Raw genomic sequence first — 16,744 nt, forward strand, 5'->3', positions numbered from 1 at the left:
TCCTTCACTTAACGGACAAAATATGACAAAGTGAACAATAAGGACCAAACATCAAAAAATTTGAAAGCACAGAGACCATCTATGAGATTTTTAAACTTAAGGATTATATGTCAGATTTCTGGAAAGCAAAGGGACCATTTATGATGTTTTTTCTTTTTTTCAACAATATTTTTATTATTTTAATTATATTACGAAGAATATTATAAACAACTCAAGTATACTTTACATAATTTCAAAACTATTTGGTAAATTTCATATATATATTTTTTTCTTACATTGTTTATAACCAAATATTGATAAATTATAAATTTAATCACTAAAACGACCAAATTTATTGAAGCTAACCGATTAAATAACCATCATCTTAGAAAATTTAACAAAATGAACATGTTGTTTGCTAGATTAACAATTTTATTTATTATTATTTAGCAATTATTATGTAATTATTTTATACAAACGTTTTTAAAAATCATATCATCACAATGATTTTTATATTCGATTTACATATAATTAAAACTAAATAAAATTTTGATTTAGAATTTTTTTTTAAAAGAGAAAATATTTTTAGTCGTATTTTATTTTGGTATCAAATTTAAAAGTCAACGATTGAAAATCGAAAATTCAAAATTCAAATAAGAAACATTTGAATCGGTTTTAATCCATGTGGTGTAGATAAATAGTATCATTAAAATGATTTCTATATTTGCTCTAAATATGTGGCATATCTTATATGTTAAACAACAATTTGATTAACAACCACAAAATTAAAGATAATTTAAATGAATAAATATAATATGTTTAACAAAAAAAATCACTTTCAATATAGTGTCATAGGAGGTGTATTCTTAGAACAATTATTGTAGTATGAAACTATTTTAAGTTCATAAATTCAATTTATTTTAATTTCAGTTTATTGCAACATTATGTAGATATTAAAAGACAAAAAAAATTCTTATTAAAGGTTGCGGCCGTTTGGTCCACCCTTCTGCAAAAGATTGCAGATGTGGTCTGCAAACTTTAAGCGTTTTCGCTTTGAAAAAACAAACGAACACCTAAGTGGTACATATATATATATATATATATATATATATATATATATATATATATATATATATATATATATATATATATATAGAGAGAGAGAGAGAGAGAGAGAGAGAAAGAGAGAGAGAGACTTACGGTGCTCCAAAACAATATCAAGTGTTACATAAAGATCAACGACATAGAGATGTTTCAATATAGAAGACTTACAAAGATTAAGATGCAAAATAAGCGTGAAAAACCGAAATCAATCTCGAATAGATAAAAGTCCAATAATCAATTTGAACATTCAAATACATACCAGCAAAGCAAATGATAGACCATATAAACTCGAAGTTAGCCTTATAAATAGTAAACCTAGACCTAGAAAACAACAAAAGTAAACAATAACAACCTAACCTTGCTCACCGATGATTCTTACACAAACTATTAGATCAGTGAAGAAACCGAATAAATTAGACAAAGAATGTCACCCAAGAGAGATGAAAAAACCCTAACTTGTTCTGTAACTCCAACTCCGGATGCCACCAATCTTTCGCAAAACAACTAAGAAACATTTGCACACATTTGATTTAACCAAACAGTTAGAGTTAATACGATATCATAAATGAACACTATAAACCCTAGTCGGTTTTTGTAAAACTAAAAAATCAAAAATGAAATCGGAATCAAAGCTTCGCCCAAAGCCATAATACCATGTTATAATTAAAACCACAAACCTTCAACACTTCTTAGATTAAAACTAAGAACGATAAAAACAAATCACAACCAAGGTTAGGAAAAGAAATTCAAAGGCGGTACACCACCATGTACAAATTGTCGATGGAGTGTTTTTATTTGTTGATTCTAGGATTTGTTTTTTGTCTGATTGCCTTAATATAATAATTAAGGTCTACATATTAATGTTTGTTCTCAATAGCCAAACTACACGGTCTTGCTGTATTGTATCCCATGTTCACAGTTCTCATCACTATTTCTTTCAATCGAAAAATGTAAACCCCGAATAATTTCGATAATAATGATGTTGTGAGTTTATAAACCATTTTCTAACATATCACTTATAACCTTGAATATAGATACAAAAGCTACTATACATAGAAATGTCATAACTTGAATACAAATACAAAATACATAGAAATGTTACTACTATAATACAAATACATAGGCCTATATACATATAAATGGTACACGTTATATACATACATATATATAAGTGGGAAATCTTGGAAAACATTTACTCGATCACAATCTCTGATAAGCGTCCATACCGACAACATTTGTATGCAAAGCTCTTGCAACACCCACTGACAACATTCCTCTTTTTCAAGCCACGCCTCCTGCAACAATTTTTAACCATTTTCTCCAACTTGACGTAGGAATTACTATTATTGCATTCTCCTAGCTCTTTAACGCAAATCTGTGATTCCAAATCTTTGTTTACCTTACAACACTTTGTTTCTTGTATGGACTTTTTTGCTTTACATGATTGTACCACTGGCTTTACCTCTTGTATTTCGTCCTTCTCATCATCACAACACCCGTGTGTTCCTTTTCCTTGTACCAATCGCATCTGCTCTAGTACATCACAACACTTATCTTTAACCTTTGAATCACAACAACTTTCTTTAACCTCTACCTCTGAACTACAACAATTGTCTTTAACCTTTGAACCACAACCACCACCATCACAACAACTTTCTTTAATCTCTACCTCTGAACTACAACAATTATCTTTAACCTTTGAACCACAACCAACACTCGTATCACAACAACTTTCTTTAACCTCTGAACTACAACAATTGTCTTTAACCTTTGAATCACAACCACCACCCACATCACAACATTTGGCTTTAACCTCTGAACCACAACCACCACCATCACAACAACTTTCCTCAACCTCTGAACTACAACAGTCGTCTTTAACATTTAAATCACAACCACCACCCACGTCACAACATTTTTCTTCAACCATAGAATTAAATGTACACTGTGCATTGTTACCTAAAGAACCCGAATTCTTTTTCCTGTTTTTTGAATTTGTACCTCGTAGCAGAAGCATGCTGTTGAAAATGACAAGTAAGCAGGTTCCCATGTCAGCAAGAACCGCAGCCCAAACAAGCGGGTGTCCAGCAATAGCCAATGCGATAACAGCAGCTTTAGTAACCATAGCAATGAAAATGTTCTCAAATATCTTTCTACGTGTTCTTCTCGCAAGCCTTACAGCTACCGGAACTTTCCGGATATCATTGGACATCAAAATCACGTGTCCTGTTTCATTTGCTAATGCGGATCCAGACACCCCCATTGAGATCCCGATGTCTGCTGTGGCTAAAGCAGGAGCATCGTTCATCCCGTCTCCCACCATAGCTACCGGGGATTCCTTTTGGATTTCTTTAATGATTCTGGCTTTATCTTGTGGGAGAAGTTCTGCGTGAACCATGTCTAATGCTCCTCCTAACTGTGAATTCAGAAATTGAGTCGAAAGAAATGGAAAAAAAAAAATGGGAAATTTGATTTTGAATTACCTGATTTTGTGCGTGATTAGCGGCGGATTGAGAGTCTCCGGTGAGCATGGCGGTTTTAATTCCCATTGATTTGAGTTGTTGGAGGGCTTCACGTACTCCGATTCGACATGAATCTGATAAACTAAAGATTCCGGAAAGTGAAGACCCTACGAATATGTACCCAGTCGACCTCCCTTCATTCCTTTCATCACTGATAAGATCTGAGAATATTAATTGTTCAAGAATTACATTAGACAACAGAAATATAATTTCGAATAATTAATTAATTAATTATTGATTCTTACCTTGTGAACAGCCTGCTCTAATGGCGATCCTTTTGTTTCCGATATAAACATCTTTCCCATCTATCTTCCCGTAAACTCCTTCTCCAGGAAAATCTTTGAATTCCTCCACATTGTCTGGTTGTGGTTGGACTGAATGAGACTGTGCATAGTCCACAAGTGTCGCAGCCATTGGATGACTAGACTTGCTCTCGATGCTCGAAACCCTTATCAAATTAAATGAGTCGAAATTATTTATTATTTTTTTTTAAACACAGCTTCATATTAGTAAGAAATCATAAATAATAATTTACCAGTATAGCAATTTGTCATTGTGAATGAGCGGTTTAAAGCTTGAGACAGAAAACTCTCCTTTAGTGATTGTTCCGGTTTTATCAAAGCAAATAAATTTAACAGTAGAAAGTATTTCAAGGTATTCAGCGCCTTTGACTAAAAGTCCAGATGTAGCTGCTTTTGACAATGCACAAAATGCTGCAATTGGAGTTGATAAGATAAGTGCACATGGACATGCACTTACCAAAACAACCAATGCCAAATGATACCATTTCTCCACGTCACGAACTCGCATAGCAGCTGGTATAGCTGCCAAGCTGGCAGCTACCACAACAACAGCTGCAAAACCCAAAAACCACAAACAAAATATTTAACGAGAAATCCCTAGAAACAAAAAAGAAAATATAAATAACAGAATTTTACCAGGGGTGTAATACTTGGCTATCTCATCTATATATCTTTGAGTTTTAGATTTGTTATTTTGAGCCTCTTCAACAAGCTTTCCCATTTTTGCCACCACACAATCGTCAGCAAGAGCAGTAGTCTTAACACTGATATAACCTGAAATAAAAAAATAAAAATAAAAAATTCCGAATCAAATTAATATCTTTAAAAAAAATATATATATATATATATATATGCAGAATGATTGCATACCATTTAGATTGAGCGTCCCTGCATAAACGATGGAGTCTACTTGTTTAACAACAGGAAACGATTCGCCAGTTAGGGTTTTTTCATCGACTTCACATTTCCCTTCCACGACTATTCCATCAATGGGGATCATGGTCCCGGCTTTGACCGCAAGTCTTGTGTTGACTTTGACTTCGCTAGTGTTGACTTCTTCACCAGTGTCGGCTAATACAGCCTTCTGAGGAGCTATGCTCATTAATGATGACATCACAGCAGTCGCCTATACATATCATTTTGTTTTTTAAATATATTAATTAGGAATATATATTCATCTCCATGCTTTTGAGGTAATTGTATAAACCTTGTGACTTGCTCTTGCCTCGAGCCATTCAGATATAACCAATAGAAAAACAATTGTGCCAGCTTCCCAGTAATCCTTCAAGACAATGGATCCTGCGACTGCAACATATAAAAAATGATTTATTAATTATAGAATATATATAAATTTTATATGATCCACAAAATATCACATCCATAAATATAAATGTATTACCTGCAATGAGCATGAGAAGATTGATGTCGAATCTGAAAATTCGTAAAGATGCAAAGGCTTTCAAAATTAAGGGTATGATGCCAACAGCGACAGCTCCAAGTGCCAACCATTTAAATGGGGAATAAATATATTTCAAAAATGAAAGCAAAAGGAGGACACCACAAACGACGGCGTATGGGCTTGGGTACTTGTTTCCGTAGCTTTGAACTCCTTTCATCCTCACATTTGCTTCTAATCGTGCTTGGTTAAGCGCCTTAACTAAATCAAACAAGGGTAAAGAGAAAAAAGAAATAATTATCATTTATTTAATACATAAGTAAACTGTCGTGTAGGAAATTTTAATACGATTTTTTTTTTGTAAATAACACAATTTTCAGGTTTGAAATAAAAAGCTGCTACAGTTGGCCAAGGCATACTTGGGTTTAACAAAACCTGTGTGCATGCATGAGTGTATTCTAATTGTAGGGATGAGATTTTTAACCGAAAAACCAGGAATTGGAACCGAAGAGGAACCGGAACCGAAACATGTGGAAACTGGTCAGTGGTATTCGATCCGGTTCTCGGTTCTTAGTTTACAACTTATTCGGTTTCTGGTTTTCTTGTTCTGGTTCCAAACATCTTCTTAGATAGCACATTTCTTAGTAGAACCGAACTGATTAGTTGTATTCAGTCTGGTTTTCGGTTCTTAGTTTACGGCTCATTTGGTTTTCAGTTTTTCGGTTCCGGTTCTGGTCCAGTTTCAGACCAATTTACATGCTTTATCTAAGGGTTGTTTGATATCCCTCTGTGGTTAAGTGGTAAGAGACTGAGTCTAACTCGGACAGTTTGGTATCACACTTAGAAGTTTGTGACTCGGTCCTAGCTCTTTTGCTATGTCTCTTACTCGGTTAGATTCAAGGACTCTGTCAAAGCGGACTCGATTAGCAACTATTAAATAGCCCCTTGTATTTTTATATAAAAATATATTTTTTATATACTTGTATTTGTATGTATAACCCATATCCAAGTTTTACCCAAAATTTGTGTTGGTGAATATAAAACACTAAATATTGTTTTGTGTTGTTCATTAACACCAGATTTATCAAAGTTCATCCATATAAATTGGGATTTCTTCAACTTTTATCTACTGTTTGTATTATAATAATAATAATAATAATAATAATATATTTGATATTGTTATTTATGATATTATATTATAAATCAAGTTGATATTAATTTATCATGTAAATTTAATTTAATTTATATATTTCAGACTTATTAATATTTAGTATTTTTCTTAATTATTTAGCAAAACAGCTTTTATACAGTTTGTAAATACTAATAAATACAAAGGTTGATTTTGAAAATCCATAAAAGTTGGAAAAAAGGACCTGCAATATTTTTTTTTAGTGTTACAAATAATGTAATATATCTCTAAATTTAAAGTGTAACTATTCATTTCTCTATTTATTTATAGAGTATAAATAGAATTGGGTTGAAATCGTTCTTTATCTATTGGGTTGAAGTCGTTCTTTATTTTACACTCTATAAATGAAGAGTAATTGTAAAAATAAAGTGTGGTCGAAGATGTTCTTTAAGAAAACTTTAAATACACCACCATTTTTATACCATTTTTACCAATTTAATGTAATAACCTTATGTTTCAGAGATGATCTAAATAAAACTTTGAAATAAGTGAAAAAGTTGTGTGTATGACCCATACCAAAAAAAAAACCCAAGGACTATTTGTGAAATACATATATTTTTTCAATTTTAGATATTTGATTAAGTCACATAATATATCTAATTATCAATTGACTATTAACTTAACAACATTTACTAGTGTTAAATAACTCGATGATCTCAGCTATTTATTTTAATATAATATAAATTATAAAATAATGGTACTCTATTTTCTCTATACACAATCGTTTGTAATTTGTTTTGATATTTTCCCGCTTGGTCAGCAGACACAGACAAATAGACCAATAAGACTATCATTATGCAACTTACCTTAATATAGTGTTTGGTGAGATCATTAAAGGAGTTTATAAATTAGATTTATTAAAAATTATTTGAGATAGTTTATTGATAAATTTGAGTTTTTCATATGTTTTCCAAATATAAAACTTATATTAACCTTTTTAAAATTTACTTTTATAATTTGGTTTCTACAAGCTTATTAATTTTTACAATTTTTTAAAAATATTTCTATAACTTCTTTTACAGGGTTTTTACAACTTTTATCACAATATCCTTTTATATATATGAAAACTTATACGTACACAACAATTCTTTTTATGTACACAACAATTTATGGATTAAAGTTGAATTGTAATTTTCTTTTCATATACATATTCATTAATGTAAAATTGTAAGTCTGTAAATTCTTATTTTTTTTACATATTCGTTTTTACAAATTGTAAAAGAAAAAATAAAAACAAGTTGTAAAAAACTTCAAACTCCTTAAAATACACCAAAATTCTCAAATTTTCGTTGTTGTTAGTGGTATTTTTCCACAGAAAAAGTCTCGAAAAGATAAGAAACGTGTTTAAGTGTACATATATAACCGGATCTTTTTACTCATGAAAACAAAAAACCAAATCAGTTTTAGCTTTTGAAACTATTCCTTCAATGAAAATCGTAAATCTAATTCTCAAACAGATGTATATATTTAGTGTGTGTGAGAGAGAAAGAGTTTACCAATTTGAAATTGAGAAATTAAGGCGGCGTCGTGAAGCACAATTACAGTTTTGGAAGGAATGATGACGGAGACATGGTGAACGCCGTCGAGAGGTTTAAGAATCTTCTCGATCAGTGACACTTCCGACGAACAACATAAACCCAACACGTCGAAATAGCTTTTCTCCAAATCATTTGGCGAATCTTCCTTCATTTCTGTATATCGGAAACCCCAATTCCAGGTAGAATGGAAGATTTTGCGCAAAAGAAAAGAACGAGAGTAGATCTGATGAACAGACGAAGGAAATGAATTGTAGCAGTAACAACTGAGAAGAGAGGATGATTATTTGTAGTGCCAATGAGAGTGGTTGGACGGAGTTCCTTCCGATTTTTATGATTATATTGGAGTATTTTGGTTTGAATTACATAAATAATTGTAATATATTTTCTTTTTGAGTAAATTGGTCCATATGGTTTACCCATATTTGTATTTTTAGTCCAAACTTTAAAAAGTTAAAAGGAATCGGTTATTTTTACCTTTTTCAATAACTTTTTTCTTTTTCCCGTGATCAATTGCAATTTTAATGATATAAAACTAAAAAGGGACCCACCATACCTCATCTCCACCCCCACCCTACACAATACACCCCATCCCCACTCACTAAGGGTGTATATGGGGTGGTTTGGTTCGGCTATTGGTCAAAACCGAACCGTAACCATTATGATTGGTTAATGCATTTTGGTAGCCATTGGGTATTGTTAATATTGGTTATGGTTAATGGTTTCTGTCGGTTAACGGTTTTGGTTAATGGTTAATATTGGTTAACCATAATGTTCAAAATAATATAAATGGCAAAAGTATAGTGGCATAAAAAATGAAAAGAAAATACAAAAAGTCATTGGCATCGATGTTTATAACCTAGCTTATACTAATAGAATAAAATATGTACCTTTGATACTCATAGTGAGATAACACATAGTCACATTCAAGATAAAAAACATTCAATAAAAAATATAAAAAATTTAAAAAAAAAATGGCATTATATATTGATAATTGATATTAACATTAAAATAAAGTCAAACATTCACACATGTTCATTGCGATTAAATCAAAAAGTATAAAATAAAATAGCTAAACATTTATACTACGTATTATCTGGATAAAAAACAATCACTCATATACATTCAATGTGATTAAGTAAAAAACAGTAAATAAAAAAGCAATTTGTTTAGAAAAAATACATTCTTAATATATCATAAAGTGAAGAAGAACTCAAAACTTAACTTACCTAGATGTTTTGATTATAAATTAAAAAAAAAAATCATTCGAATAGAACTATAAAGTTAAAACAATCTTTGATTAGGATAAACAATGTGAGACCCTTCGATTAGGATTATGAGTGTGGAGATTAAACTAATTATAAATAATGTTTACAAATTATAGATTTAGCCGATTAGAAATTACAACATTAATCAATAATCTAACTCGATGCATGATTGGAAAATTGTGTGTGTCTGCATAATCTATGTGATCATCCTTTAATGGTTTCATTGCACGTTCGTCTCCTGATAAGTAAAGATTAATGAATTATATTTTGGAAATTTATTGGGTCTTAAATAAGTTTGACTATATTATTTTATATATAATCCATAATTGTTATGCATTAAAATATAAAGTTAGCGGTTCGATTAATAATGGTTCGGTTAACATATAAAACCATAACCGAACCGTTTGTTATCAGTTATCAAAAATTAGAAACCGAACCAATGGTTTTTAAAACGGTTCGGTTATTATGGTTCGGTTATATCCTTTAATTTGGTTATGGTTCGGTTATATCGTTTAATTTGGTTATGGTTCGATTTTTCGGTTATTATGTTCACCCCTACCACTCGCCTTATCTATAGGGGTGTTAAATCAGACATTTGTGTTGTGTTTTTATCTGACACGGCACAATAAGGTTTTATATAACACGTCATGACATGATGACGTGTTTATTTTTATTAACACGAAAACGAGTTGATTAAAACACGATAAACATAGAACAATTCAATTATTAGTTTTTAATTCATACTTAATCGCATATAGCACAACAAACACATGTTAAATCGTGTTAATTGTGTGTCGAATTTTAAACACGAATTCGAGTTTTTTACACTTGACATGAATTCGAATTTCGATTTCGTACCAATATCATTTCGTGTTATGTATTTTTGTCGTGTCATTTCATAAATTGACACCCTTACTTATGTATCTTCTTCAACTTCCTCCGTCTTCTCTCACAAGACCACCACTATCAAAATCTTTTGTTGATACCCCTATGTTCGGAACTAACAACCGTTGGACAAATTCAAAGCAAAAACAACTTAAGCTTGAAAATTCTAGAAAATCAAGTTTTACCTTATCAGTCTCCAAAACTTTAATCTAAATTTACTCTTTGTTCATCTCCAATATTTCATAAAATCGAGCTTTACCCTTTCTTCATCTCGCAAACCTACATATGTAACGTTTTTTATCTCTTGCTTGTTAAGAGAAAATATTATTTAAGACTGTCTTCGTCAACGCATTTTCATTAACACCTAATATTTTATAAACCAGGTAACAATAAATCTCTAAATGATTATATGATTCTTAATCGATTTTCAAAATCTTGTTCATAAACTAAAAAATGGCGTTGTTTAGTAGCAAAAGCAATAGTGGAGGGACATACATTAATACAATAATACTCATTGAACAAGATCCATTAAACTCAATATAATTTACCAAAAATCACCTACCCTCGCAGCGCAAATTAATCTAAGAAACTAGCAGACGTCTTCCATTCCCAATAGGGTGTACAAAGTTGATTCATTCCTCAAAAACAATTTGAAGTTGTTAAACAATAAATATTAAGGGGTGTTTGGAATTGTTTGTTAAGTTGAAAAGTTTTTTTTTTGTAAAAGAAATTTTTTACTTTTGAAGGGATAAAAATCAAAAGTTAGTTTTAAAAAAGATTTGTTTAATATTTTTTGATTTTTGAAAGTAATTTATCTTTTAAGAAGGTGCAAGTCATAAAAATCACGTTTTTTTGCCTTTTGAAAAAACATTCATTAATTCTTGCCAAAAAAGTTAATTTCAAACCCCCATGATTGGTCTCTTTGTTGGTTTTTCCATCGTAAAAATAGAAAAAAGAGTTGGCGCAAAATAATTAGGATGGTGGTGGTAGTAGTGTCTACGGAGTGGGTGGATGTGGTGGCGGTAACAGTAGCAAAGGTTGTGGCATTGGAGGTGATAAAAAGTGGTGGTGTTGGTTGTAATAGTAGTGGCAATGGATGATGACGGAGGGGTAGAAATAGTGACGAAGGAAGTGGTGATGGTGATGACCGAGTTGGCAGGGGTGATGGTAGTTGTAGAGGTAGTGGTGGTGGCGGCAACATAGTTGGTAGAGATGGTGGTGGTTGAGGTAGCAAAGGCGGTGGTGGTGTTGGTGGCAGCGGTGACAAGAGAGGTAGTGTATGTGGTAGTAGGTGGGGATGGTGGTTGAAAAAAATTGTTTGAAGAATGAAGTTTGAAAAAAAATAAGACTAGTTTTTTAAGGTTAAAAGATTTAGAAGATTTTTCATGTAAAGAAAAATAATAATAATAATAATAATAATAATAATAATAATAATAATAATAATAATAATAATCTACTCTAATAAATGAATGTTTTTTTTTGTCACATGTTATATTCTCCTTCGTTTGGACACATGGCATTTTCTAAAAATTTTAAAATTTTCTATTTTCCACTTGTCATTTTATCAATTTATTGTATTTTTTCATTTTATTAAATTAAAATTCCACATTTAATATGTAAGGTAATATATATGTAAGGTATTTATCAGAAAAGATTTATATATGTAATGTATTCAATACATTAAAGCCTCATTAATTTTAATAATTCAAAAAAATTCTTATTTTTCTTATAAATTCAAACTTTTCAAATTGTTAAAATTTTATATTTATTTTTTTTACATAAACCCATGTAATACATAGTCTCACACCTAGTCCTTAATAAATAAATGTTTTTTTTGTCACATGTGAATCTCTCATGAGTTTTGACACTTGTCATTTTATGGTATTTTTGAAATAAATATTATCCACTTGTCAATTTTTGGTTTTTTTAATTTTTAAAATTAAAGTCATATACTTATATATGTAAAGTATTGAATATCATATACATGATATTAAATTGTAATAAATACATTTCTTTATTTGTTATTTTAAAGTTGTACATTAAAAAATATTTTATGTTACATTTTAATGTTTAATCTTTTTTTAAATCAACACGTATAATATACGGGTTTCACACCTAGTAATAATAATAATAATCAACTACCATCTCTTGAAAAAAAAAAAAAAAAAAAAAAAAAAAAAAAAAAAAAAAAAAACTTAGTTTGATTTTATTTCGTTCAACTTTTTTATTAGTATTGTAAAGAAAATGATATTTTAATTCCTTTTTTTATATAAACATTTGATGACTTTAACTAAAACAAAAAGTCAATCTAATTAGTAAAATATGGTTGTACAGACAATATTAGTGGTTCTATTTTCTTCCAGTTTGGTCTATTTTGTCTAACACAGCTGTCGTCCAACACAACTAGAAATCTCATGTTAAGTTCCTTGTAAAAACACATATTTAGCGCTTTTTGTATTTGATTATGATTATTATCCTTGACATACAAGATATGTTCTTTTTTTTCTTTTTTTCATTTCATACGGTTTGCATTTTGTCGGAAACAACTCAATGACTAAGGGGTTGTTTGTTTTTTTTGTGAAGAGTTGCGCAACCACTTTTGTCTGTGCTGCGCAGACATATGTCATCGCAGAGTGTTTGTTTTTTGGAAGTGCGCAGACAAAAAACGTCTGCACGAGGTTTTCCTGGCACAGACATGGGTCACTGTCTTCAAAGGTCTTCAGACCTCATTTTAACCTAAAAAAAAAAAAAGACCACCTGTTTTTTTTTTCTTTCTCTTTTTGCTGAAAATATATTTTTACTGTTTATGACATGGAATTAAGTTTGAAAAATTAATTTATTTCAACAGCTGCAGACGTTAAAAACAAACAGTCTTCTTATTGCAGACTGCAGACATTTGGTCCACCTCTTCTGCCGCAGAGGCTTGCAGATGTGGTCCGCAGACTGCAGATATTTTGGCTTAAAAAAACAAACAGCACCTAAGATGCGGTTTAAATCTTTCACAAACATCCCATAAATCTCAACCTTCTCATCACGTTTTCTTTAAACCTTTTTCTATTTGGTTTGTTTTGGGAAATAACCAAGAGATTAATACGAGCTGAAATAGATATGAAACAACGGAAAAAAAGAAACGTGATACGAGGATTTTCACCTCTATACAATACGAACCATTAAAGCTAATCGAATCCAATGTGGCTACCATCCAAGAGCGGACATACGTTCAAGGTAGGGGGAAGTGACCCCAATGGATTTTTTTTTTTACATTAGAGTAGGTTGAGTTTTTGAAAAAAATGTGTAAATAGTATAAGTGCTCTCAGCCCAATTTTTGTTTATGTTGTTGGACTAAGGGTTTGTTTGTTTGGCTCTTAATGCCTCAAGGCCGAGCAGACCGCACGGTAAGATGCAACCGTTAGAGATTCTTGTATGGAAATGGGAAGACATCATTATGCATTTTATCACAAAACTTCCTAGGACTGCACGTGGAGTTGATTCTATTTGGGTCATCGTGGATCGTTTGACCAATAGCACGCATTTCATTCCGATCTAGGAGAGTATATCTACAGAGAAGTTGGTCGAGATTTATATCAGGGAGGTAGTGGCACGTTATGAGGTGTTGGTATCAGTAGTTTCAGACAGGGATGTTTGCTTAACTTCCAGGTTTTGGAAGCGGTTTCATGACGATTTGGGCACTCATTTCCATTTTAGTACAATGTTTCATTCGCGGACCGATAGTCAGAGTGGGTGGACTATTCAGACTCTTGAGGATATGTTGTGTGCTTGTGTGTTGGATTTTGGTGGGAGTTGGGATACGTATCTTCCGTTAGTGGAATTTTTGTATAACAACAGTTATCACTCTAGCATTGATCGACCTCCTTTCGAGATGCTCTATGGGAGAAAATGCGGGACATCGATTTGTTGGGGCGAGGTCGGTCAACAAGTTATGGGGAGTACTGAGGTGGTACTCAAGACCACTAAGTTGATTCATCAGGTTCGGAATTGTCTTCAAACAGCTCAGAGTCGGAAGAAGAGTTATGCCGACAGACGTCGGTCAGTCTTGGAGTTCCAGGTAGGAGATATGGTTCTTCTGAAGGTGACACCATGGAAATGTGTCATCCGGTTCAGGAAGTGGGGCAAGTTGGGCCCCAAGTATATTGGTCATTCAGGGTTTTGGCTCGGGTGGGTCGGGTTGCTTATCGCTTGGATCTTTCGGTTGAACTTAGTCAGATTCATTTTACGTTCCACGTCTCCCAGCTATAGAAGTGCTTGATGGATGATTTCGCAGTAGTACCATTGGAGGATAATCAGGTGGATGACCGCCCGAATTATTTTAAGAGACCGGTGGCGATTTTGGATCAAAAGACGAAGACCTTGAGGAACAAGGTAATTGTCACACCCCAAAACCGAGAACGGCGGAAACGTTCTGGGGCGGAGGACGTCATGTAATGTATCACAGCAATGTAAAGTAGTAAACAAGCAACAACATCATCCATTGCATTAATAGTATAATTTTAATTACAAGTGTATTCTTTCATAGTATAAGACAACATAATATATAATCAAAATAAAAGAGGAGTCTTGACTTCTTCGTCTTCACAAAACCTGGTCGTCGTATGTGTCTATTTGTGACCTGAGAATACAAGTTATTTTGAAAGTGAGTATCAGCAATAAAGCTGGTGAATTCATAAGTATTTTAGTGTCATTGATTTGTAAAACTTGTAATGAAAGGCTTGAAATTGTTTTTAAAGAAAGTTTGTATAAGTATGAAAATGTTTGTAAGTGATTGTAAACGTTTGAAAACCCTAGAAAATCCCATATTTCCTACTAGTATAAAAAGTAATCTTCTACCAAGACCTAACTGTTTTGAAAGTAGTCTTCTACCAAGACCCGACTGTTTTGAAAGTAAGCATCACTGTAAATGTGACGGTTTTTCCCTGTTTAACTATTAGTATAAAACTATAGTATACCTCATCGTTTATGCGTAAGAGTCACAATATAAAGGTAATAAGGAAAATAGTTTATCTATATCAAATATATCCTACCTCGTCGTTTATGTGACTATGTCACAAAGTAAAGGAAGAAAAATAATATAATAGCTAAAAAGTATCATTTTGCAATAGGATAATGTGACATCCCCAAAATCTCGGCCAGAAAAGACCGATTTTCATTTATGCTTTTAAATAATTTCAGAGTAAATCCTTTTGATTTGAAAGAGTTGCGGAATTTGTTCCCAAAACAAAACATGATAAAATAATATTTATCAAAGCATTTCATCAAGAGATGCATTTCATTATATAATCAAAACTCGGGATGTCATGTTCCGATACAGACCATAAAGCATAAACGATAAACATTACAAGTCATTCAACAAATATATACATATACAGACTTGTAAACAAAACAACAAGATGATCCATCCATCTTACGCCCTTGTGCCACTTCCTGTAATACAAATAAAACTGAGTGGGTCAGGCTTGGGAGCCTGGTGAGCATATAGGGTTTTCAACCCACAATAAATAAATTATATTTAATTTCACCAACCAATCACTATCCCGATTACCCATTCCCGTTATCCTCACTTTACGTCCCTAAAACAACAACTATCTCAAGGGACCTAATCTAGGATTTTCATCGGGACGGACATCGCTGCGAAGGGGTTTCCTCAACAATAGATATCCTAAAGGCAACCATGAGGGGGATAGAGTACACCGGTGAACACATCGTTCACAACACCTACAGGTTATGAACCTGCTAGCGTTCCACTGGACTGTCTAGAAAGAGTCCGTGGTCGTTATCCATACTCCGCTGAATAACTAGATCAACAACAACAACAACATCGAGGCCTCTCATCTGTTTATTACACACCAACTATCTACCCATGTTCTACCCGACATATTAGTAGATAAAAATATATATTTTCATACGTAGTTTAAAACCTGTATATCATTTTCATTCAATATATATTCCACATAACAGATGAGGCATACCACATAACACGTATTCCATAGAAAACAATTCAGATCTATGAGATAGAATAAAGTGAATATCCATTCACGCATACAATCACAAAATATACACATAACAAGTATATCATATAAAATACTTCATAGTTACTCGTTAGAAGAAAGTAGCTATACCCTCACACCTATAAACCACAATTTACTTAATACACTCAAACCGCACTTGTATTATTATCGTGTTTATGAAAGGTAGTATACACTCACTTGATCAGAAGATGATCGGACAGCACTACGACTTGCAGAAGTAGTAATCCACAACAGATCTGGAAGATCTCCTCAAAAATCAAACTTCTCGCGGGCAGTGCTTCGACTCGGGAACCGCACTTCTCGGGATCTTCGGGATCTCGGGACTTGCCTCGGGGCTAGAGTATGATACCGGGGCTTCGGGGTGGCTTCAGGGGTAAAAATGCAGAGCTTCGGCACAAAGATGAGAAGAAATGAGCAAATAAACCCTGAACCCTCGCATCCTATTTATAGTGAAAATATCTGATGTACTCGCCGAGTTGGTCCATGTGGCGGCTTTCTGGTGGTGCCACGTGTCAAATTC

At 32.5% G+C, this 16,744-nt stretch overlaps 1 protein-coding gene across 1 annotated transcript; it reads right to left on the bottom strand.

Annotated features, from left to right (window-relative positions):
* Window positions 1-2,132: 2,132 nt before the first annotated feature.
* On the bottom strand, window positions 2,133-8,360 carry LOC111887675 (putative inactive cadmium/zinc-transporting ATPase HMA3). The gene is made up of 9 exons (XM_023883850.2): window positions 7,989-8,360; window positions 5,307-5,564; window positions 5,115-5,212; window positions 4,778-5,033; window positions 4,544-4,681; window positions 4,141-4,459; window positions 3,851-4,053; window positions 3,567-3,766; window positions 2,133-3,499 (listed from the first exon to the last, which is right to left on the bottom strand). Exons 1-9 carry the CDS (start codon window positions 8,179-8,181, stop codon window positions 2,276-2,278), a joined length of 2,889 nt encoding a protein of 962 aa, XP_023739618.1. The 5' UTR covers window positions 8,182-8,360; the 3' UTR covers window positions 2,133-2,275.
* Between the last annotated feature and the right edge of the window lie 8,384 nt (window positions 8,361-16,744).

The sequence above is a fragment of the Lactuca sativa genome, chromosome 7 (genome assembly GCF_002870075.4).
Source record: "Lactuca sativa cultivar Salinas chromosome 7, Lsat_Salinas_v11, whole genome shotgun sequence".
NCBI lineage: Eukaryota > Viridiplantae > Streptophyta > Magnoliopsida > Asterales > Asteraceae > Lactuca > Lactuca sativa.